This window comes from Myotis lucifugus, unplaced genomic scaffold, assembly GCF_000147115.1.
Source record: "Myotis lucifugus unplaced genomic scaffold, Myoluc2.0 scaffold_9, whole genome shotgun sequence".
In the NCBI taxonomy this organism is placed as follows: Eukaryota; Metazoa; Chordata; class Mammalia; order Chiroptera; family Vespertilionidae; genus Myotis; species Myotis lucifugus.
Genome location: NW_005871057.1, coordinates 11,200,640 through 11,224,830, shown reverse-complemented (window position 1 = coordinate 11,224,830; position 24,191 = coordinate 11,200,640). Strand labels below are relative to the sequence as shown.

Sequence of the window (24,191 nt, the reverse complement as noted above, 5' to 3'; positions counted from 1 at the left end):
CTCTGGAAATGTGGCTTCTACCTTTCATTCAAATCAGCCTTTGTGGCCTCAGTTTCCTCATCTGTAGATTAATTGTGTAAACTGCATATTATCAAAATTCTCTTCTAGTTTTAAAACCTATGTGCTGTGAAATAACTATTTCTGGAATTTCTGAGGATTGGGAAGACGTAATAATTTTTACATAAATGAAGTAATTATACTTTTTTATTAAAAATAAATGTTGAGGCAAAATATACTTATTAAACTTTTAATAGAAAAAATAATGTGAAAACATAGGTATTTTTCATCAAGCCCTATATGCATGTTCTCTCTCTAGAATGTTCCCATTAAATTCCCACAGCTCATTTTATTCTTTCACTCAGCATATTTTCAGCAATGTTCTTCTTTCCTTCACTGAGTGAGGGCTCATGTATTATAAATTAATTTTCCCATTAACTTTAAACCTAATTAAGGTTATAAGAAATGAATAATTATTTGCTTCAAAGAGGAAGTGTCATTGGAACCAGGATTTGAATGATGAAAAGAAGATTTCAGGCAGAAAATAGAGGGAAAGCTACTCCATGATAAAGAACAATATGAACACAAGAACAAAGGTATCAAAGAGAAAATATGGAGAAGGCCAACATAACTAGTTGGAAGTGCCTAGTACAATAGATGAGTCCAAGGAACTATAAATATTGTGGTCAAATTGTGAGGAGTTTGGATTTTATTCCCTAGGTACTAAGAATCAAAATATATTTTTAAGTTAGTGAGGTGGTGTGACTAGATTTTTATGGACACTACTATAACGTTAGCAGCAATGTTGAAATGGATTGGGGTAAGAAAGGACCAGAGACAGGGTGACCATTGGTGAATCAGCTGAAATAGTTTAGGTGAGGTTCATGAGACTCCAAACTAGGGCAGTGATAATAGAAATAAATACATTTTAGAGGAAATCATTAATGTCATCTGGAGGTATTCAAATATATTTGTAAAATGAATTAATTAATGAATATATAATATGAGTTATTTCTGTAAAGTCAAATGCATAGTTTAAATATAGCAGGAAATTTCCCCCTAAGGTCTACTGTTTTTCTTTTCACTCAAGTTCTTCCTAGATTGTTTAAATAAATTTATTCCTTTAGAATTATTTTTATAATCTTACATGTCATTGGGTAATGATAGCCAATACCTCCTTGATTATTTGATAAACATGGTATATAATTATCTATTTGTATTATAATTATATCCATAGAACACTAATTCTTTTTTGGCAATCAAAATCTATATGATGTGTGATCCATATTTATTTATAACACTAAATAGAAACTTCTAAATTAATATTATGAACATTTCTAGAATTTCACAAAAAAGTATCTCTGATTAGGTATTATACAGGTTCAACTTTCTTCAGGAATGTAATTATTCATTGTTGATTTTTAAATTGGACCTGTGATTAATTTTTAGGCGCAGTATAAATGCAAAGGAAGGCTGACTACCCATAATTTAAGTATTCACTATCGTTGGCAATATTTGCTAATCTTTATTCCGTAATTTAAAAACAAGTGAGCTAAACAAATGGGCTTGATAGTGTTCCCTGAATACTAGAAAATTTTGGTTATTCAAAGAAAATTCTGTGAACTGATGTCTTTCATTATTTTTAAGAATGGTAAAACCACACACCTATAGGATAAAGAAAGCTTCACATTTTTATAGATTGGCATGCCATAGGGAAGAGGTCAACTTTCCAATTAACTTCAGCAGATGAGTCCCACAGTGGATTCTGACTGGCACACCTCAGGTGATGTATCCACACCTCACCAATCAGACAACTGGCTGGACCCAGATCCAGTTGTGAGGGGAACAGAACCTTATGAATGACAAGCCCTCCTGAAAGGCATGGAATCCAGTGTGAATTCTATGAAAGAAAGTGGGGTCCTGGTAGCAGAAGAAGAATAGGAAATTGTGCTGGGCAGATAAAGAGTCCTAACCATAGCACATATGCCTGGATTAGATCATGATTTTTCCACTTAATGATGGAAGAATCTTAAATAAAAAGCCTTACCTTGTTGGTCCTCAGTTTTCTTATTTATCAAATAGAACAATTATCTCACTTACATAATTGTTGAGAGAAGTTAGTGACATAATATAAGCTAAGGGCCTAACCCAATTCCTGACTCATGTCTGGTATCAGTGACCTAATTAGAAAAATATTTAAGAGATTCACTATGTTCTGTTCACTATACAAGACACTGAAGGTAAAATTATAAGTGATAAGCATCATAGTCAGTGACTTTAATCAAATTATCACACAAAGAAATGTCAAACTGGCAAATACTACAAAAGAGAGGGAATTCCTACTTGTCCTATTTGATAAAAGCCTAATATGCTTAGTGTCTGACCGTTCATTCAACCATTCGACCAGTTGTTATGATGCACACTGACCACCAGGGGCAGACGCTCCAACCAGTAGGTTAGCTTGCTGCTGGGGTCCAGCCGATCAGAACTGGGTCAGACGGATCAGACACACCCTGGAGCCCTCCCGCGATTCCTCCCCAGTCCCGATTGTGCACTGGTGGGATCCCTCAGCCTGGCCTGCACCCTCTTGCAATCCGGGACCCTCGGGGGATATCAGAGAGCTGGTTTAGGCCCGATCCCCACAGGCCAGGCCGAGGGACCCCACTGGTTCATGAATCCATGCACCAGGCCTCTTGTGTTTATAATAAGGAGTTGATGGAATCAGAGTGTTAGAGAAAGCCTGCCTGAGGGAACAGAGGGAATGTTGAGTTGAGATCTAAAGAATGAGAAAATAGTTACTAGGCGAAAAGCAGAGGGTTGAACAAAGTGGTCTAAGCAGAAGCAGAAGGAAGAGTATATGCAGAGGTTCTGAAATGAGAGGGGATTGTGAGGAACAGAAAGAAGGCCCTTGTCTCTTGAGCAGGGAGGCACAGCGTGAGTTGACTTTGAAGAGGCAGTGAGGGGCCAGACCCTGGAACCCTTGAAGCCTTTGCTAAGGTATTTACTTCTTTAACCCAAGAGCAATGGCAAGTTACCAGTTTTCAGCAGAGGAGTTAATAATCAATGTGTGATTTTCTCCTTCTCCTTTTCCACCTTCCCCAAAGATGAGAATGGATGGCCTCCCTCTGGTCTGGCCTTGGCAGAAACACGGGCTTTAGTTTGGGGTGCCACTTTTTTAAAGAAGGGTACTGAAAACAACCTGTGTTTCTAACAGAGGGCAGCCACAAGTGGTGAAGAAAAAAGATGTTTCATGTGCACTAAACAAGACTGAGAAGATTTAGTTACTAAAAGAAACCTGTTTCTTAATAAGAACAAATGTTAAAGCTTTTTTTAAAAAAGCTATTCAACAATTAGATTTAAAAAAATACCCCACCAGCATGGTAGACCAACTAGCATTGAAATATGCAAGGAAGGACTAGATAATCATGGAGAGACTTTCTTCCTAATGCATCAAATGTTGAACTCCCTGTACCCATAGTGAGAATCTACTATTTCTAAAAGAAAAAATTCCCCATGCCTCTTATCCACTTGGGCCAAAGCAATGCCACTAGTTCACTTTTAAGTACCTCCTGCTTTTGTTTCTGCTAGGGAACTGGATTCTGGCCCGTGTCTTCTCTCCAAGGCACACTTTAAAGAGAAATCTCAGTCTTCCTGACCCACTTCTGACCTTGCCTATATCCTTGATTTGCATACAAACTCTTTTTAATCCCTTTGATATGTTTTCTTTATTCTCTTGATTTGATTTCAAGTAACATGATCATATAGCAACTGTAGCACAGCATTATGAAACAAAAGATACAGAGTTATGGCTGGGCTGGTGTGGCTCAGTGGTTGAGCACTGACCTATGTACCAGGAGGTCAAGGTTCAATTCCTGGTCAGTTCACATGCCTGGGTCTTGGCCTCAGGCTTGGATGCCCAGTAGGGGGCGTGCAGGAGGCACTTGATCAGTGATTCTCCCTCATCATTGATGTTTCTATCTCTCTCTCCATCTCCCTTCCTCTCTGAAATCAATAAAAAAAGAAAACTTTATTTGCTGCCCTAGCTGGTTTGCCTCAGTGGATAGAGCAGTGGTTCTCAACCTTCTGGCCCTTTAAATACAGTTCTCATGTTGTGACCCAACCATAAAATTATTTTCATTGCTACTTCATAACTGCAATGTTGCTACTGTTATGAATCGTAATGTAAATATCTGATATGCAGGATGGTCTTAGGCAACCCCTGTGAAAGGGTCGTTCAACCGCCAAAGGGGTCGCGACCCACAGGTTGAGAACCGCTGGGATATAGCATCAGCCTGCAGACTGAAGGGTCTCGGGTTTGATTCAGGTTAAGGGCACATGCCAGGGTTGCAGGCTTGATCCCCAATAGGGGGCATGCAGGAGGCAGCCAATCAATGATTCTCTCTCATCACTGATGTTTCTAACTCTCCCTCTCCCTTCCTCTCTGAAATCAATAAAAACATTTTAAAAAGTAATTGCCCTGATTGGTTTGGCTCAGTGGATAGAGCGTCGGCCTGCGGACTGAGGGGTCCTGGGTTCGATTCCGGTCAAGGGCATGTACCTTGGTTGCGAGCACATCCCCAGGAGGAGGTGTGCAGGAGGCAGATGATCGATGTTTCTCTCTCATCGATGTTTCTAAGTGTCTATCCCTCTCCCTTCCTCTCTGTAAAAAATCAATAAAATATATTTTTTTAAATAAATAAATAAATAAATAAACAGTAATTAATTAATTAATTAATTGCCCTATAGAAGGAAACTTTATTCACTGCAAACAGTTCAATGTTGGTATGACACAGCTGTGAGAATAGCACAGCTATGGTTTGAATGCTGAACAGTTTAGTGATGAAGCAGCATGGGTGTGGAAAATCATGACTATGAGGCAACTCTGGGATAAGGTGGCCCTCGGCAAGACCCCCCTCTGGCTAGACAGCTCTGCTCTGCTCAGTGTGCTCCACTCTGCCCCGTTCCACTCTGCCTGGCTTTGCTCAGCTCAGCTCTGCTCTGCTCTGGGCCAGCAAGACCTCTTCAGTCTTGGCAGTTTAGCCCCAGTCAGAGAAACACATTCTCCCTGAAAAGGGAAAGTGCACTCCTAAATATATGTATTAAAAAAAGATACAGAATTATGGGTGAGAAAGTCAGTAATGATATTAATGTAGCCGGAGCCAATGAACTGTGGAGGTGAGAGGATGAGATAGAGAACTGAGAGGGAAAAGAAGGGAAGGAAGGATGAAGGAGAGAAGAGAGTGAGAGTGCACTGTAGGAGAGAAATATATTGAGTATTGGGATGAATTATTGAGTTGAATGAAAAGAATATAAACTTAATTTCAGGTAGGTCTACCCCCTTGTTTCTTTAAAACCTTGTCTAACTTATTAGGTCATTCCATTCTATTGGTTTCACAAAATTAGTATGGTTAGATTGATGTTTCCTAAGCATCAGCAATTCTACCAACTTTGTAGTTTTTGTCATATATGCCCTCCCTTAGCACTATTTATTTAATGTTGCACATTAAACTGACTTTAAATTGACCAAAGTTTTTTCTAAGAAGTAATCAAACTGGAATCATCTGTTTGATGTGATATATATCTACACTAATAAAAGACAAACATGCAAATTGACCATACCTTTGATACGCCTTAAACCACGACCATCAGCCAATCAGAGCGACTATATGCAAATTAACCCAACCAAGATGGCGGCCGGCAGCCCAGTGAAGGAAGAAGCCAAGCTTCCCGGCTGGCTGCTGCCTCCTCTCAAGGCAACAAAGTTTCAATTATAGAAGGTAAATAAACCCCAGATAACTGCTTCCAGTCGCCATGGCCACGGAGCTGGAGAAAAAAAAAAGGAAAGGCTGGGAGCTTCTGTCGCCAGGGGGCTTGGTCAGTATGAAAATAGCCATCAGCCCCTCACCCAGGCTGGCCAGGCACCCCAGTGGGGACCCCCACCCTGAAGGGGGCTTGGGCAGCCTGAAAACGGCCCTCAGCCCCTCACCCAGGCTGGCCAAGCACCCCAGCGGGACCCCCACCCTGATCCAGGACACCCTTCAGGGCAAACCAGTCGGCCCCCACCCATGCACCAGGCTTCTATCCTATATAATAAAAGGGTAATGTGCAAATTGACCCTAACAGCAGAACGACTGGGAATGACTGGTCACTATGACACACACTGACCACCAGGGGGCAGATGCTCAATGCAGGAGCTGCCCCCTGGTGGTCAGTGCGCTCCCACAGGGTGAGCTCTGCTCAGCCACAAGCCAGGCTGATGGCTGCCAGCACAGCGGTGGTGGCGGGAGCCTCTCCTGCCTCCTCAGCAGCACTAAGGATGTCCGACTGCAGCTTAGGTCTGCTCCCTGCTGGCAAATGGACATCCCCCGAGAGCTGCCGGGCTGCCAGAGGGATGTCTGATTGCCAGCTTAGGCCCAATCCCCCAGGGAGCAGGCCTAAGCCAGCAGGTGGACATCCTCTGAGGGGTCCCAGACTGCAAGAGGGCATAGGCCGGGCTGAGGAACCCCCCCGAGTGCACAAATTTTTGTGCACTGGGCCTATAGTATATATATGTGTGTGTGTGTGTGTGTGTGTGTGTGTGTATGTGTGCATATATATATATATATATATATATATGCATTATATATTATACTATATCCTATACATTTAAAAATATACATTTTAATTTATATTCATTTGATAAAATAAACAAAAATGTTCATTTGTGTACCACCTAACATCATCCTGGCAAACTTTACAGTTATGCACGCCACACTGCTAGACCTTCAACTTGAGTGAAGTAGAATCTGAAATAGAACCAATCCTCCTCAAACTCTTTTCCCTTTCTGTTAGGCCACATGACACATTTCAGTAGTGTAGATCCTTCGTGCATCATATATGTTCAACTGTTTTGAAACTCTGGCAGAGCAAAATTACTCCTAAAGACTGGTTTTATTACCTTTCCAATGCTGTCATATTTGCTTCTATTTTCACACTTTCCACTTCCACTTAAAATGGTCTGCAGTACTATTTTGATTAAAAGTAAAAGCAGCCTGGCTGCCATGGCTCAGTGGTTGAGCATCGACCTATGAACCAAGATTCTTGGTCAGGGCACATGCCCAGGTTACAGGCTTGATCTCCAGTGGGGGCATGCAGGAGACAGCCATCAATGATTCTCTCTCACCATTGATGTTTCTAACTCTCTCTCCCTTCCCTCTGAAACCATATATATATGGCAATTATTTTAAACTTTTCTTGTGGTCCTTTTGTCAAACACTTATTTTCCTAACCATGGAGGTAGTCTTCTAGTTGGGAGCTCCAGAGCCACTCGGAGGTAAGCCCTGGAAGGGGTGCACAGTGACATATCTAGTCCACATTTCCACTCCACGTTCTCCCCAAACTTATGCTGTTACGTGTGGTAGACTGAGCAGGGGCCCTCCGAAGATGTCAACATCCGAATCCCTGGAACTTGTGAATATGTTATGTTATGTGGCAAAGACGGAATTAATATTGCTAGTCAGCTGACTAAAATAGGGAGATTATCCTGATTACCCAGGTGGGCCCAATGTACTCACAGGGTGTTTAGAAAAGTAGGAGAGAGAGGCAGAAGGGAGGGTCAAAATGGTTTGTAGTGAGAAGGATTGAACTCACCATTACTGACTTTGACAATGAGGGAGGTTATGAGCCAAAGAAGTAGATAGCTTCTGGAAGCCAGAAAAGGCAAGGGAAGGGATTTTCTCCAATACTTAGCCCAGTGAGATTTATGGCTCCAAGCTGTAAGATACTAAGTTTGTGTTGTGTTAAGCCATTACGTTTTATGGTTATTTGTTACAGCAGCAATAGAAAACTAACACAGTGAGCTTCAAATTTTGCCTAGTTTCTTGTTCTCTCATGGTTATAAGTTTGGCTCATTCATTTTTAACAAAGGCACACTCAACTAATGAAGGCAAACTTGGAACCTACTCTCTTATTAAAATACCTAATTCCTACATTTACCCATTATTCTTGTTCTAATCCATTATTGATGTTAATGTCTAGTTAACATTTTTTTTAAAAAAAAATTAAAATGTCTTTTAATGGTCTTCAGTTATAAGAAACATATAAAAGGGTTTTGGAGAATCAATAAAATATTTATTTTATGTAATTTTTAAAGGCTGTATAGCCAGAGCACTGGATTCAAATTAAGCTCTGCCATTTACTAGCTGTGGTTTGGGGAAACTGACCTCTGTGAGCCTCCGTTTCACCATCTTTAAAATGGGAATAAAAATGAGAGGACCTATGCAATAGCTTGGGGAACAGATTTAATTATATAATCTATGTAAAGTCCTTGGCATGACGCCTAGTATGTAATTAAGTGCATCACATAATGGTGTTCGCTAATATTATTGTTACATGATCTTTCCGATTTGAAAAACTTCTCTAACAAAAAGTAGTTTCCAGAACACTGGCTGTGTCTGCAACCTGCACAGTTAATAATCTAGACTTCCTTTCAATCTTAATTTCTAAAGAAGCAGCAGTGAACCCTTCTGAAAACAGCACCTCCCTTAGCAATACTTAACCCTGAGGGAACAATTCATTTAATTATTAAATATTTATTCACTAAAGTAATTGTTTAAAAAAAAAATGAGGGGTAAGACAATGGTCTAAATCCTAATTGAGTCCCTGAGCGGGGCAGGGTGAATTATTGGCTAGGCTCCTGAGTCCTCTCCCCAAACACCCTTGTACCGGGCCTTCGCCAACCGGCGAAGTATTTCGCTTGTCCGGGCGGTGCCAGGTGAGCCCCTGAGCAGCCGAGAGGCCGCGCTGGAACTGGCCGCGTCTGGCGCGCAGCGCCCGCAGCGGCTGCAGGTTGTTAAGCTTCGCCCTTGGAGCCCGTGCGCCCTCGTGGCCTCCTGCCGGTGCGCGTCCGGGGCCCGAAGGCAACAGGACGCGCTTAACCCGATCTGTCCAACTTCTGGGCCATCCCCGCGGCTCTGACGCCCTCCCGATCTCCCCCTCCTCCCCCCGCACCCCCCATTCCGCGCCAGGGCCCGGACTCGCCACTCCGGGGCTCCGGAAGGGAAGGAGGCGTGTCCGGAGCAGGCGGGAGGGAGCGATATAAAAGTGCTGGCGGCGCGCCGGCCGGGGTTTCATTCGCCGCCTTGCGCCGGGACCGGGAGCGCCGCGGGAAGCACGGGCCGTGGAGAGGGCGCTGCGCTCGGGCTACCCAATGCGTGGACTATCTGCAGCCGCTGCTCGTGCAATATGCTGGAGCTCCAGAACAGCTAAACGGAGTCGCCACACCGCTGCCTGGGCTGGATCACAGCGCTGCCTTTCCTTATGAAGAAGACACAAGTGAGTAGGGCGCACCCCGGAGCTCGCCGGCTCTCCAAGAAAATCGCGCCCGGAGGCCGGCGCGTCCCGGCACTACCTGCCTGGGCGTCCCGGGCTGTGCCCGCCGGACCCGCCGAGGGGGTGCGGGGGAGGCGGGCGTGGCGTGCGAGCCCGAGCCGCCCGGGCCGGCTGAGCCCGGGAGAGGAGGAGAGGGAGTGATGAGAGGGAGCCGGTGCCAAGTTCGCAGCCTCAGCGGTTAAGTTTGGAGCTGTCAGTACGAGCCGCAGTTCCTGTAAGGAGGAAGGATCTGCTCTTTGGTCGGAGAGTTTTGAGTGATCACGGAAAGGCATGTCTTTGCACGGGAGACATTTTCCCTCGGATTCCGGGAGATTACAAAACAGCTCCCCGTACGCCACACTCGCTCGCGCGCCCTCGCACCCAGATTTCTGTGCAGCCCCCAAGTGGGCTCGGGGCTCGCGGGGACGCGGGTGCCACCGCGGGCGCGAAGCCGACCTCGAGTTCCTTTAGTAGCAGCGCTCCGCGGGGCAAGGAACCTGCCTGGCCCACCGCGGAAACTTGCTTCCCCGCAGCATTTGCGGGGTTTGCAGCTCTGGGGGAGCTCTCCAGAGAGCTCTCGATGAGGTGATACCTCCACACCGCACCCACCTTCTTTCATTACAGAATAGAAAGTTTCTCTCTTTTTTTTTTAAAATGGGCACCTCTAATGATAGTTATTGAGGTAATTCTCAGTGCTGCTAAATTGTGCATTATACACTTAATCACTGGGTAAAGCACCGCCCAGGGGTACAATTAGATCCCGCAGCCCTCTGAAGCAGATATGTGGCTTGTCATTTAGAAAGGGCCCCACGTTACTCCTCTCCACAGTTCTTTTCACCACCGCAGTTCTCACCTCTTCTCACTTCTTCCCGTTGGAATTGTGTGTGTCTGTCCCGGGTTGGGTAAGGCTGCCCTTTCACCCCCCAGAGGTTCTATCCCAGATTGCAATTTCTGAAATGTGTCGAAGGGGTAGAAGTGTTGGGGGGAAAGGGAAATCGTCGGTTCAGAATGAAGGCATCACTGTGGGGGAAATGCTGTATTAAAGGGTGCGCTTTGTATCATATTTTCAATAGATGTCTAGGCTTAGGAGATGTACACATTTGGAAGGAATCAGGAAGAATCAAGGTCATCGCATCCGTGTGGAAAAGAGCAGGGGGAAGGGGCATTGCCCGGCAGAAAGGTTTGTAAGGTTTCTAGGGCAGAGGCCTAGAGGAGAGGAAGGGAGTGCAGTTCCCTTCTTGCAAGCAGGTTGGTTTATAGGCAGAGCGTTGAAGGCCACACCTGGGGTCACCACAGTGTGCTGCGGAAATGCAAGTGTTAAAGGCTGGCGAGGAAAGAGAGGTTACGATGTAATTTCTTGATTTGTACAAGTTTTCTGCTTTGCAGGAATAATATGCACGAGCATAGAACCCATTCCCTGTTATAGTAGCATCTGCTCACATGAATGGCAGTGGTGAGATCTGGGTGGAGAAATCTCTATCTACCAGTTCAGAAAAAGAGCCTAAACCTTCCTATTTAAACAAGAGCACTGGAGACAGATCAGGTTAATGACCAACACTCCAAAGGAGGGCGACATACTATCATGTCACTTTGAGTGTCAGTAGGATTGATGATCCTTGCACCCTTGCTTTGCGAAACACATGTGAGCTCTGTAATCTTCCTTCTCACTTTGATTAAATGGCTGTGTAAATCTGATTACATGGAGTAATTCCATTGAAAACTGGAAAGAGGTCAATCTACCCTGAAACGCCGTGGTGTTAGTGACTCAGTGCTGCCGACCAGGGTCATTTGAGATAGCTAAATATTTTAGAAATGTGACCTGCTCAGACCAAGTTAAAGTGCAAGCCCTTTGGGGGAACTTGCTGATGTTAAAGGACTTGCAGGCATAGGAGGGCAGTGCCCTTGCTGAATGAAGGCATTCATTGCCTGGGCTCTAATGACCTTCAAGGTCTCCTTTAAGGATAGATACTTCTAGCGATTCCACATTCTTGCCACTGAAAAGGGGGACACTAGAAATAGTATGAAATCAATAACATAATCTGTGGAAATGAGGGGGAGAGGGATTGGATCCTTGTTAATATTGCTAAATTTTCTAATCCAAAAGGTACAAGAAACTTCCTGTGTAACTCTGGATGGATGGAGAGTAGCATGAGGACATCAGATATTAAGAAGTAAGATGAATTGCCAGCAAGGGTATCTACTAAATCAATAGTTTCAATGGTCATTTATAAAGATGGCCTCAATAGGAGAGTTCTATTTTAAGGTAAACAGTTTTTTGCTCTCTTAGTATATATTACCCAAGATATAAAATTAGAACTTAATAAAAGTAATAATAATAGTAAACTTTAATTGCAGTTATGCAGCTCTCCAAGAATCACGGGTGCACCAGATGTTCTGGCCTTTCAGTTAAGCTAAATAAGTGTGAAAATTCCATCAAGAAACAATTGAGGTTCAATAAATGATTCTTTCATTTATTTAGCATTTGTAATGGACTTTAGCATTAAGAAAATAATTACATGGACAATACCTATGAGGAGCAATTATAACAAATTTAACCACAAGTCTACAGAAATGAATGCATTTTGCATTTTTCAGATTTCTGATTGCATTTTATTTATATTATATGGTTTTGCAGTTTGAAGGAAATTGTGGCTTAGGTTCAGAAAGAACATCTATTTCGATCAATAATCATTTATTTTAATATAACACTCTGTATATTAAATAACAATTGGACAGTATATTTTTCAAGACCATTTTAAAAAGTGCCTATCAACTTAATGGGCCTGATGCCCGATTTATTGATGTACTCACATTTTAGTTTTCAGATGGTTTGTGAGAGTTTTCCTTACTGCTATCAGTTTTAAAAACATTAAGAAAAAAAATCCATCTTGCAAACAGTGTAAAAAAAGGCCATTTTAAGCATACATTAGTTCTCAGAGAAGCAAATAGACTACTTTTTAGCTTTTGTTGTTCCAAGAAGACATCCCTCTATTGTCTATATGAGGATGATATTTTGGGTGATAATGCAAGTTTGTAGGAAAAAAATTATGAAAAGAGCATATTTTCATCTTATCCTTAGAGTCACTCAATTTAGAGTGTGTGCTTTGAGTAATTCTATTTTGTGTAGCTTTTAATTGATACGTTCTGCCAAGATTTTAAAATTCAAGTGCTAAGTCAATTACATTTAACATAAAACAAGGAAATAACCATATGGAAATCTGAAGGCCTGTGCCAAACCAATTAAAATTGCTAAATTTTATTTATGTCTAACTGCTGATTTGAACATAGCAAATTGCGAGTCACGTTTGTTCTTTAATGGTAGGTGATTGACATCTTTCCATCACCAGGAAGAAAAAAAAAATCCCTGCCCAAATGGCTGGTCTGAATATTGGAGGTTTGATGCATGGTCTGCACTCACGTGCCCTTCCCACCCATGGCTAGGGAGCGCCTCAGGTGTCGTGGACACACAGTGTGTGTCATCTAGCTCTAGCTTTTGAAGACTTAGATTCCAATTCCTGTTTTACCACTGGTGAGATAAATGACCTTAGGCAAATGGTTAAACTTCTTGGGAATTGCATTTTGTAATCTGTATGATGGTTATAAAATAGTCATAAAGAGTTTTCTCACATGGGGGTTGTAAGGATTAAAGGAGACTATATATATATATCTTTATCCCAGCACAGTGGCTTACTGTAGTTACAGTCTGGATTTGTTGTTCCTGAGAAGAGAATTGCCTGCTGGTTAACTTAACAACCAGAGAAAAACTGACTATTGCAGGTAAATGGTGCTTCACCAGGAAAACAGACAAATCTGAATTTGTGGATTCAGTGCTGCCCATTCCAGGCTGATGTCTGTTTATAGACTGTAATGAACACACAGCAAATTAGGAATGTATGAAAACAAAGGCTATATGTGGCATCAAGGATGTTAAATTCTTTAAAAGTAAAAATGAGTGAGAAAATTAGAATTGAAAAAAGAAATAGAAAATGGAAATATTATCACCATCTCTGATTCACTTCCATATTTTCACACTCTTGCTTTCTGAGTTCCCCTGGTGTGATGCTGAGGGTTTATTTTGTTTTGAACTGGAGACTTAGCATCCTATCCCTGGTGTTCTTGCACTTGCTCTTCTGATTGAGGCCATGCATTCATTTCTGCACGGTATCCTTTTTGTCTTTCCCAGGCAACATGCGTGACATTTTTATCCATTATGCAAGTTTGGGAGATTTTTGTTTTCCTTTTCCTGATTACCTTAATGTTCCCTTTTGCAAATTAGGGTAAGGCATTTGGCTGCAAATCAATCTTAGGAGTGATCTTTTATCTTTTTTTCTAGTACATGAATCCAACAGCTGCAGGGGACTGCTTTTGGGTGTAAGTCACCTGTGTAGTCAGAACATTTATGAAACAAATTGAGGCAACACCAGGATGCTTTTATAATGTATGCTGTTTTCAAGGTTAGTTTGTATAGACTTTGTCTCATAGAAACCATTGACTGTATCCTCACTGATTTTTAGATGCTGCAAAATGTGTTTTTCCTTTTTACTTGACTATGGGCACAGGAAGAACTGTTAACAGGGGTTGGGAGTTTGAGGGAATTGTTATTATCACATCTCTATTTCCTCTGTCCAGAAAAAAAAAAAAAGGAGGTGAGGAGTGATTTTCTTATAATTACGCCTCATGGTTCTTTTTTTGAGATCTCAATGTGTGTCATCTAAAGGAAGACTGTTTTTTATGTTTCTGTCTTTGTCTTTGGCTACATTTCACTGTTTTCCTAAGCAGCCACATTGACTTGGATATTAGGGGATGGAGTTCTTTTATTAGGCTGGATACTAAGTTGTGGAACTTTGGAAAGAGATTTGAATCTCTTCCAACCTCAGTTTCCTCAACTGTAAAATGAGAAAGTAGAACTAGGCGATTTCTAAGTGCCTTCCAGTTCTAAAATTTTGAAGGTACTAGTGAAATAGAGGCTTGAACCAGATGGCATTTAAGCACCCTTTGGTTCTGAGATTTGTGTAGCCATTGTTTTGGTGTGAAAATAAATGATAGCCATTATTTTATGATTATGACCCAGCCAATGGGGAGAAAGAGGTTTAAATTTAGACTGTTCTGCTTTTAGCCATTTCACCTGCTCCTTGGCATTTCTCTCTAACAAGAATGGTATTTACACTTTGCTATGTAAGCAGTATCCACTGTTACTTTCTCTCTTCTGATCTTTAAATCCTCTCCGTAAGGAAGGATCCTAAGGCAAAGGCAGGCGACCAGAGGAGATAGGCTCACAAAGGTAGTGAGTGCCTCCCTGGGCCTGCGTGTCTCTTGTGCTCCTGCCGTCTGCAGTGTCTGGGAGCATGCAGTAGCCATGGAGGGAATCTGATCACGTAGCAGAAAGGCATTGGTGGGGAGCGTGGGGGAATGGGTCCTGTGCTTGGCTCTCGCTCCAGCGCCAGCAGACACTGAGGCTTAGGCAAGTCTTGGACAAGTCCTGGGCGAGTCACTGATCTTAGTAGTATCTCTGGCCCACTCCCTAGCATGAACCCTCAGAAGCCAGGGAAGAGGAGGGGGTCTGCAGCCGGCAACACGGGCTGGAAAAGGAGGGAGCAGGCCTGCTGCCTCAGGGAAAGACTGTTCTTGTGGAAGGCACTTGGCTGAGGATTTTCGCAGGTTCAGTACCCTCTCAGGACACCTCTCACCTACCTCCTTTCCTGAGCTTCTCTCTAGAACTGTCCTCACTGGAGAGTTGGGGCAAGCCCAGTAGCCAGCAGCTGGTTTTCCTCAGCCATCAGAAGCCATGACAGTCCTTTCTCATTGTTGACAGGAGACTATTGGAACATCAGCTGGACCCCTGCGCCGGCCAAGAGAGCAGGGATTCTTCAGAAAATTGAGCAGTGGCAGTGACAGTGACTCTGTTCTCCTCTAAGCACAGGCAGAGCCTAGAGAGCTGCCCACTGAAAGCACATACAGAGGCAGCGGTAGCTCTCCTTCGTGATCTGGGTGGGGGAATTCAGCACGTGCCTCTGCAGGTGTAGCTGTTGCCTTGGTGCTTTCAGGGCTGTGGATTAGAATGTGGGCATGAAGGGCGGCAGCCAGGGTGCCTTTTCTGTGTTCCGGGTGCACAGAGAGTCACTCAAAATGGGCAGTTGCCCTTCAAAGAATGCCTTTGCTCTCTAGGGTGACAATGCAAAAGCGCACAAAAGAGCAAGAGCAAACCCATCCTCAGCGTTCACTTGAAAAAGAAAGCCTCAGCCTCCTTCGCCTTTGCAGAAGCCCCCCCTCATCCCCCCCCTCGTCCAAACACATAGTGTGGCAGGCTGCAGACCTGGGAGGACCCAGCACAGTAGGATGGGGGGCCTGGTGTTGGCCTTGTTTGCACATACTCTGTTGCCCTTTCAAGAGCAGAATTTCATCTTCTGAACAAAAGCACTGTGGGTGCTTAGAACTTTTGCCTCTTTTTCAACTTGACATAAAATCTCTGAAGCCAGCAGTCTTTCCATTCAAGTGTATCTCACAACTGGCTTAGAATGTGGTCCTAAAGGGTAGTTGAGGGTTTTGAGTCAAACCTCAAAGAATTACAATTTAATAGGGGCTGTCTTTTGTGAGGGACCCCCTTATGCCGGTTTTCTGCTGTTTCCTGGGAGTCCCTTTCTCGAGGCCTTTCTAGACGACTGCCTGTGAAAGCACACGGATTCCTTGATTTCCAAGCAGAGCGTTGCAGAGAAATGGGTTGTGTTCTAAATTCCTTGCTCCTGTCCTGGCACGTGTTGTTCAGGACATATGGATGGCTGTTCAGATTTACATTAACTGCTGAACTTGAGATGAAGAGGAGGGAGGAAGGGTAAAAGTGTTTCATATAAAGTGATTTCTAATGTCATCTAGAAAACCCAGGGATTACAAAACAAACCTCAGCAGTCACACATCATTATTTATGGTTCTATGTAAACCTACAATTTAATGCTTCTGAAATAGTCAACACATTAGGGATTTCCATTTTTGATGACCAGCGAAAACCTCTGTGATTGCTTTAGTTTGGATCTCTGGCAGTTTAGAAAGCTGCTCTATTCGGCCAGGCCTACTCAGAGGCCTCTGATGTGTTCTGTTAAGCGGAGGACTGGCTCTGACATGGAATCCTGCTTGTTAGATAGGGTGCATTGCTTGCGCTTTCTGCCTCCAGGTGGTCCAAAATGGGCATTGAAATGCAGAGATAATAAAGGCATTAGAAAACATTCATGAAAAATGAAAGAGAGGTTATTAGCATGTTTTTAATATTGTATGACATTAATTTTATGTACAAAAGCACTACAAAATAGGGTTTATGTTATTCTTTCATTGTTTTGCAACAAATTATAACATTAAAACAATATCCTTAACCCCTGCCCAGGAAAGTATTTTTAAAACTTTAGTACATGTATTTTTTTTTTTTTGGTAATGTGCCATACTCTATACCTTAATAATACTTAGAAAATAGTGGGCTGCCTTTTTCTCCCCTTTTGAAACTTGAATCTTTTTTTATTCTTAAACAATTTTAATAGACTTTTAAATTCAAAAGCGATTTGATCATTTATTGTTCTGCGTCTGTACAAATGTCACACATAAATGATTCAGCATGAAGGAAAGGATTTACTGTAGTGTGTGTGTCAAATTTTGACATTTAAATGTGTAGCCATTTTAAAGAGTTTCCATCATTGCTTTATAAAACCAAATTACCCTGCTAATAAGATCAACCAGAGTGGCACTCCGTAGAAAACAGTTCCAAGATTAATTAATTGGGAGAACTTTTCTTCTGGGAGGTAGGTACAGGTTTTTTTTTTTTTTTAAATCCCATTTCACAGATGAGGAAATTCAGATAAGGTCCTTCCTCTGCCAACTCCAAGTGTTTATTGCCAAGAATAACACCCAAAGAGATTTAGCTGGCACAGCCACAGTGCGTTAGTGTGGCTTGTTTAGCACATCAGAGATACAAATTCTGTTTACAGGAACATGGAATCAAAAGCAAATGCAATTCAGATATTAGAAACAGCTGCCAGTGATAGAATTTGGACAAAATTAGGTTGTGGGATGAAAAATTTTCATAATTCCAGTTGCCTAGCAGAGTGGCTCATATCAGGTACTCATCGTGTTGTGGAAAGAGTAAATGCCTGATTCAGGTTGTTAGGTGCTGATATACTTTTTTGAGGCTTTTTTCCTTTTCTTTTCTTTTGTTAAACAGGGCAAATTTTTAAAAAATGTTTAAATTGATTTTAGAGAGAGGAAGAGAGAGGGGAGAAAGAGAAACATTGATGTGAGAAACATCATCAATTGGCTACCCCCAGTAGATTCCCTGACTGGAGTTTCAACACACAACCTGGGTATTTGCCCTGACCGGGAATAGAACCCTCCACCTTTTGATGTATGGGCTGACATTCCAACTGAGCCACACCAGCCAGGGCAAAACAAAGTACATTTTTAACTACTGTGCTGGCTCTATTATATACACAAATGTGTTTGGTTGATGATTATAAAGGTTACTTTGTTCACCATATAGAGCATTGTTTTCCATGAATATGCAATATCATTTACTAAGCAAAACTGGAGGCCATGTGAGAAAACAGAAAACATTGGATTGAATTATAGATCAAATGTAGTATTGGTTCTGCCATGGACTAAGTTATGTGACCTTCAGTGGGTATTTTTCTCTGAACTTTACTTTCCCTATCTTTAAAATGGGTACAGAAATAACCACCTATTAGTTGTATTGATTAAGTGAGATGGACTATCTAAGGGCACAACGACTTATACTTAGTACATAATCAGTTCCTTTTCTGCTAAAATAATGAATCATGAAATATTATAGCAAATCCAAATGCTGTAAGAAATACATTCATTGTTAGCCATTTCTGCTTTTGCATGAATAAATAAAATAATCCTTAGAGATTAATGGCATTACTTCCTTATGTTATCTGCCTTCTTTAACACTCATAAGTACTCTTAGCAAATTAAACAAAATTTTCCTTCAATTTTATCTCCTTTACCTTTATCCCCTTCCCGTGAAAGGAAAGTTATACAAAATAGTCCAAATGACAAGCAGCTTAAAAAGAGAAAGCAGCTTATTGAATAAGGAAATAGTAAGAGCAGTTGATAAGTTAATATATACTTGTTGATTACGCACCACGATGAGGTGCAAACAGCACGGGTACGTCTCATTTGATTCTAGCCCCCAAAAGTTATGAAGTAAATACTATTGTTGATATCACTTTCTTAAACAAATAAGGAACTTAAAGTTCAGAGAGTTTAAGAAAATGTGCCCCAAATTAAAAGAAGAATAAAATGCAAGTAAGCAGAAAATCTTGGATGTGAAGCCAAGGCTGTTGAATTCTAAAGACTCGATTCCACTTAGCCATATTTAGGTATACATACATAGACGTGCAGTCTGTACAGTGTGAACTTTTTTGGTTTTAATTTGTCTGTGGAGATGATAGCTTTTAGTCTTATATGGGGAAGACTGAGCAGGAAAGCTGAGCTTCTGGGTGAGGGACAGGTAGCTCTGACCCAGCTCCTTAGTCCCACCAGGAGGGTAAATGGTTGTGGGAGCAACAACGCTCACACAGTCAGGGCACCTGCCTCTCCCTCAGTCTCCTCAGCTGTCAAATGGGTGCCTCATCTGCCTGCTGTGCGGGGGGGCCCTTATAAACGGTAAAAGGGCCATTTTACTTTATGGAATTAAGAATTACTGTCTAAACCTTGGTGTCTTTCGGGGGGGCCCTTATAAACGGTAAAAGGGCCATTTTACTTTATGGAATTAAGAATTACTGTCTAAACCTTGGTGTCTTTCAAATAAAATTGTACTCTTGTCTGCAGAGGGCAGGTTTTAAAATATTTTAAGATGGTGTTGCAAAATAGTACACTCTAAGTGCCTGTGAGCATATTAGAAAACTATTTAATAATGATATCTTTATGCTTCTGCCTGTTTTTCAAAACTACCAGCCACTCAAGTTAGGACCTTTGCTCTGTCATTCATTTTCTGCTTTAACACTACGATTTTTTAAATAAATGACCACGGGAACACCTTGTCAGCAGCATCGCTATGGGACTTACTCACCAGGTTTAGCGGAAACAAAAGTGTCAGCTGAAAGGTCCTGGCATCATCTGAACACAGATGATGGACACAGCACGGCAGAGGTATGGTGGACCGAGCAGCCCGCAGCTGGACAGCCTGCTGTGGTTGGCTCAGCACGAGATCTCTGAGCCTCCGTTTCCACAGCTACAAAACATGGACAGCAAGAGTACACTTCTCAAAGACGGTCATGAAGATTCAGTGAAACAATCCACAGGAAAGCCCTCCGTCCAGCACTTGCACATGGGAAGTACTAAATAAACGTTTACTGTTATCCTTAGCCTTCAGCAATTGGTAAGCTTATCAGTGTGGTGCCTCCTGTCTGAGAGAAAGTGCCTTTAAAAGTCCCCACTGTCTGAATGGAAGGGAAAGCTGGAGCCATTTATCCAAAGAACTCGGGCTTTCCATCCACTGCAGTCCTGAATAATTGGATTGTTTTCATTCCCTACTATACCAAAACCAGAAAAAGAGCTAAGTGTGTATAATGGTATCTCCAGATAGTTCACCTAGAGCGCGGTTACTTCTTTCTATCATGTGCCAAGGTCACCGCGCGAACTGCACACAGGAGCTGGCTTCCGAGCCAGGTGGCCAGCACCAGAGCCTGCATTCCTGAACTCTATGCTGTCCCTAGAATTGGGGGGGCCCGAACATGAGTCCTTCTCATGAATTGGTGAGTGATGTCCTACTTTTCCCTATCGGGGAGGAGAGGTCATTTTTCGCATTAACAGAAAGATAGCCCCTTGTCAAGGGAGAATGGAAAGAGTATGGCTTTTGGGTCAAAAGCACCTAGGTTTTACCTCTGGTTCTTGACTCCAGCTTGCCAAGAGATCCTATGCAAATTACTTAACTTTGCTTCACCTTTTCCTACCTGAATTTCCTCTTCTGTAAAATGTACTAATGATACTTTGCACCTTTCCTCTCTCCCTTCTTCCCCCGACTTTCCTCCCTACTCCTTTCACCCCCTCCCTCTTCTTCTGGTCCCCTTCCTTCTTTACCTTTTTAACCTAGGAACAATATGCTGTATACCTGTCTTGTAGCTGGCCCTCGCAGATTTTTACTATGATAAAAAAGTATTTTCCAGACCTCATCCATGTTTTCCAGCTATACCGTAAATTCTGTTTGCGCACAGTGTTTGACCCATTGATCTCACAGACACTTGAAGGAGCGTGGACTTTGGAGTCAGAGAGAATGCGGCCTAAGTCCCAGCTCCATTATTCACCAAGACCATGCGCATGCTATTTACTTTCTTCCTCTAGGCCCCAGTGCCCTCATGTGTCTACTGGGGTAACAGTACATAGAAGAATACAAAGATTAAATGAGATAATATGTGGACTTTGACCCAGAACTGATGTTCAGTAAGTGGTGTCTCTAATCTTTAGGGACTGGATTATGCCAGCAGACAGATCAGACTTCTACTCTGTCTGTTTGCTACTTTTGTGTGACGGCTGTAGTAATTAAAAACCCTCGGCCATTGAAAAGCACGGAGAGATTAGGGCTGATTATGGGAAATGAGATTATGTAACTGTGATCTGAGATTAGTGAAGGGTCTGGATCTCGGTCAGCATGGATCTTTGAAACTAAGGATGCTAACACAGGCCTTGGCTGCCTCATAAGTTGTAAGAGGCAAAGAGGTGATGGATAGAGCAGTTCTCTACAGACCAGGAGGTTCCATTCATAGGCCTAGGGTCATATTATCCTTCTAAACCTTGAGTGATGAAAAAATCTAAAAAGCTTTGTGTTAATTAATGTCTTCCAAAAGGAGCCTCAAACTATTTTATGTATAGTATGTATTAATAACTTTGCAGACTCAGATCTGGAGTCACCTCTTTTGGATGACTCTAAGTCACTTAATTCTGCTAACATTCTGATTTTCTCATTTGTAAAATGAGGTTTATAATGGTGTCTAACTCTTTAGGTGGTTGTGAGGATTAAATGAGCCAAGACATGAGAAGGGCTAGTACCGTGCCAGATATCCAGAAAACCTAGGTAAATGTTAGCTGCTGTCAAGCAAAATTCACTTTTAAATTTACAGTCCCTTTCTTGGGGCGTGGGGAGGGGGCGGTATGTGTTGAATTTAGTAAGTGTGTATGATCAACAGTTTGGGATTGTTTTCATTACGAATTCAGGGTTTATTTTCTTATGGGCGATTGTGTTTAGAGTTTAAGGGATTGATTGTCCAGGTTAATCTTTGAGTAAGTTTTGTTTCCGTCAAGACAGACTCGAGTTCCTTTTATCAGGCCATTACTTCAGGTAAACACGCATTCCATTCTCTGACAGAACATTAAACTGTTATATTCCTTTTGATGGAGTGCTGACTTGTTCAAGCATTTGTGACAGAAAACAGCTTCTGTTTTCTGACATTGTACAACTTAAAGGCTTTTTCTAGAGGTTTCTTGACTGAATCTTTGACTATTGCTACCTCAACAACCAAGTAACCAACCCAGAAATGTGGAAATGTGTGAGTTCAGAGTAGGATCTAAGACAAAAAACTCGAATCAAGACTGTAAAATCAAGAATTGAAAAATCTCTTTAAATCAGAAAAAGGAAAAAACGAAGTTAGGTTCATTCTTTTAAGGACTAAAGTAGAATGAGACAGAGTCATTGGCCTGAATTATTTTTAAAAATTGCTTAGAAGAGCTGGATTACAAAGGGGCCTAATGTTGCATCTTTCCCTGAAAATTCGTGTCCTGGCATTTGAGAGGTAATACAGGAAAGACAAGAATGTGCTGACAGCACAAGATCCAGCCGTGTGGTGTTGGTATATGGTTTAGTCCCTCCCAGGTATTCATTTCATTATCCAACAAAACGAATGGTGAATTCTGTAATTTTAAAAATTCTCTCTCACACATACCATCTGGAGTTATGATGGAAGGCTGACCATGCATCTACCTTGGTTCAAATCCTCCAATGACGTTGCATTACCTGAAGGGTAAAGTCCAAACCCTCAACAATATACAGGTTCTCTGTGATGTGGCTGGTGCTTATCTCTGCCACTCCCCGGACGGTAAATTTCATTCCAGTGTCACCTAACTGTGAACAGTGGTACAGTTGCGAACTCACCACTTAGTCTCAGAGGCCCTGACAGCCTCTCCAGTTGTCTAGCTGAGATGATGCCTCCTCACAGAAACCCTTCCTCATGTCTGTTTGCCCTTCTTCCCTGCCCCCATCCCCACTGTGTTTAGTGATCTTACCCTGTGCTCCTCTAGCATTAAGAAAAATTGTGTGCTTAAAACATACAGAACACATCATTTTACTTACCTGTCTACCTGCCTGAATCGCCTCATGTTGGTACCCCTAGCTGGTGGCACGGCACCAACATCTTGGTAAAGATTTTCAGAACCAAACTGTGAGCTAATGAATGATGCCAGGTGTGTGTTTGACTGAATCATTTACTATCGGCACTCTGAATGTGTAGCAGCATTCTACTAATGGATGTGGGTATTTAGCAACTTTGTGCTTCCTGACCTCGCTGACATTTGGTTGACGGCGAGGCGGTGACTTGGAAGGTAGGAGGAAATTTAGAACTGCTGGTAGGATGGCTATAGGAAGCAAACCTAACTGTGCACGCAACACTGCTCTACACAAACACACATTCTTCAAATATAATTCTGCTCGGAGGGAGAAGTAATAAATGGGCCACTTGGGTTGTAGAAGAGAGTGGAGACCAGGATTTTAAAAAGATGAAGCTGGGGCAAGTTGCTTGGCATCTTTGAGGAAATAACACAGTGATTGAATGGCAAGTACCAGCTGGTGCTTGCTAAATTCAGATGTTTAAAGGGTTGATGAGCCAGAAAAGATTTTAAGACATAGTGCTGTTGATGATGAAGAAGGAAATGTTGATTTTGATGCTCATTCAATGTGTGAGGTTCCGAGCTAAGTGTGTGGGTTGCACGTTTTATCTCCCCTAATTCTCTCCACCTGTGAGGGTGGTAGTGTGATTATTCTATTTTATAGAAGGGGAAGGTGGGCTTAGAGAGGTTGAGCAAGTTGCACAGCATCTCACAACTAGAATCATGAAATCTGATCTCTGTGCTCCTCCTAATCCCTTGCTTGGTGCTGCTGTCATCTTCCCTTTTTTGCCTAGATAAGACATTTTTGATAAGTAATAATAAGACTGACCCATACAGTAAATGGATTCTTCTTCCCAAATTACCGCCTCCCCACCCCTTCAAAATGCTTCCTTTCATATATTTTTCCACAGTTTGTGCTGGTTAATAGTTAGCCAGTGCAATAGACAAGGACAGTATGTTGTGTAGTTTTGCCTACTGTTGTGTATTATCTCTATCTAGAAAGTCATGAAAGACAGAAAAGTGACAATATGAGAATTTTTAGATGGTTCCATCTGAATGGTATTTATGGATATAAAACAGATGTGGTTAAGCAATTGCAACAAAATAATGTTTTAGTACTTAAGATCAAAGATATATTTAAACGTGGAGGAAGGAAGTTGGAGGATTAACAAGAAATAACGTTTTCAAATTTCACTTGTGGTTAGAAGACACCCATTTAATCTGTGATCAGAAGTTACCAAGGCAATCACAGTACTGCCTTAAGACACAGTGCTCTACACAGTGATTTTATGTCCTTAGCAGATTAATTTGCAGGATACTCTTTGGATGCCAAGTTTTCAAAGTTCTGACATTTTTTAAAAGTTACACAAACCTGTACCATGGCCTATTTTCATTTTGTCTATTTTTTTATTTGTATGTATGTGGTTTTTTAAACTTAACCCCAATGTGGTTTGTTTTGTTTTGTTTTAAAT

The 24,191-nt window shown here is 42.1% G+C and overlaps 1 protein-coding gene across 8 annotated transcripts in view; it reads left to right on the top strand.

The window, feature by feature from the left end:
* Positions 1-9,099: 9,099 nt before the first annotated feature.
* KITLG (KIT ligand) overlaps positions 9,100-24,191 on the top strand; it is an 88,602-nt gene continuing 73,510 nt past the window's right edge. For 3 of the 8 annotated variants that reach the window (XM_023749785.1, XM_023749783.1, XM_006084002.3), the window contains exon 1: positions 9,100-9,309. In XM_023749785.1, the coding sequence (XP_023605553.1) occupies positions 9,295-9,309 (15 nt within the window). In that variant the 5' untranslated portion in view covers positions 9,100-9,294. Of the gene's footprint in view, positions 9,310-11,503; positions 11,609-13,678; positions 13,800-24,191 lie in introns of those variants that run through there. The other 5 variants (XM_023749777.1, XM_023749780.1, XM_023749779.1 and 2 more) reach the window with 4 other exon arrangements.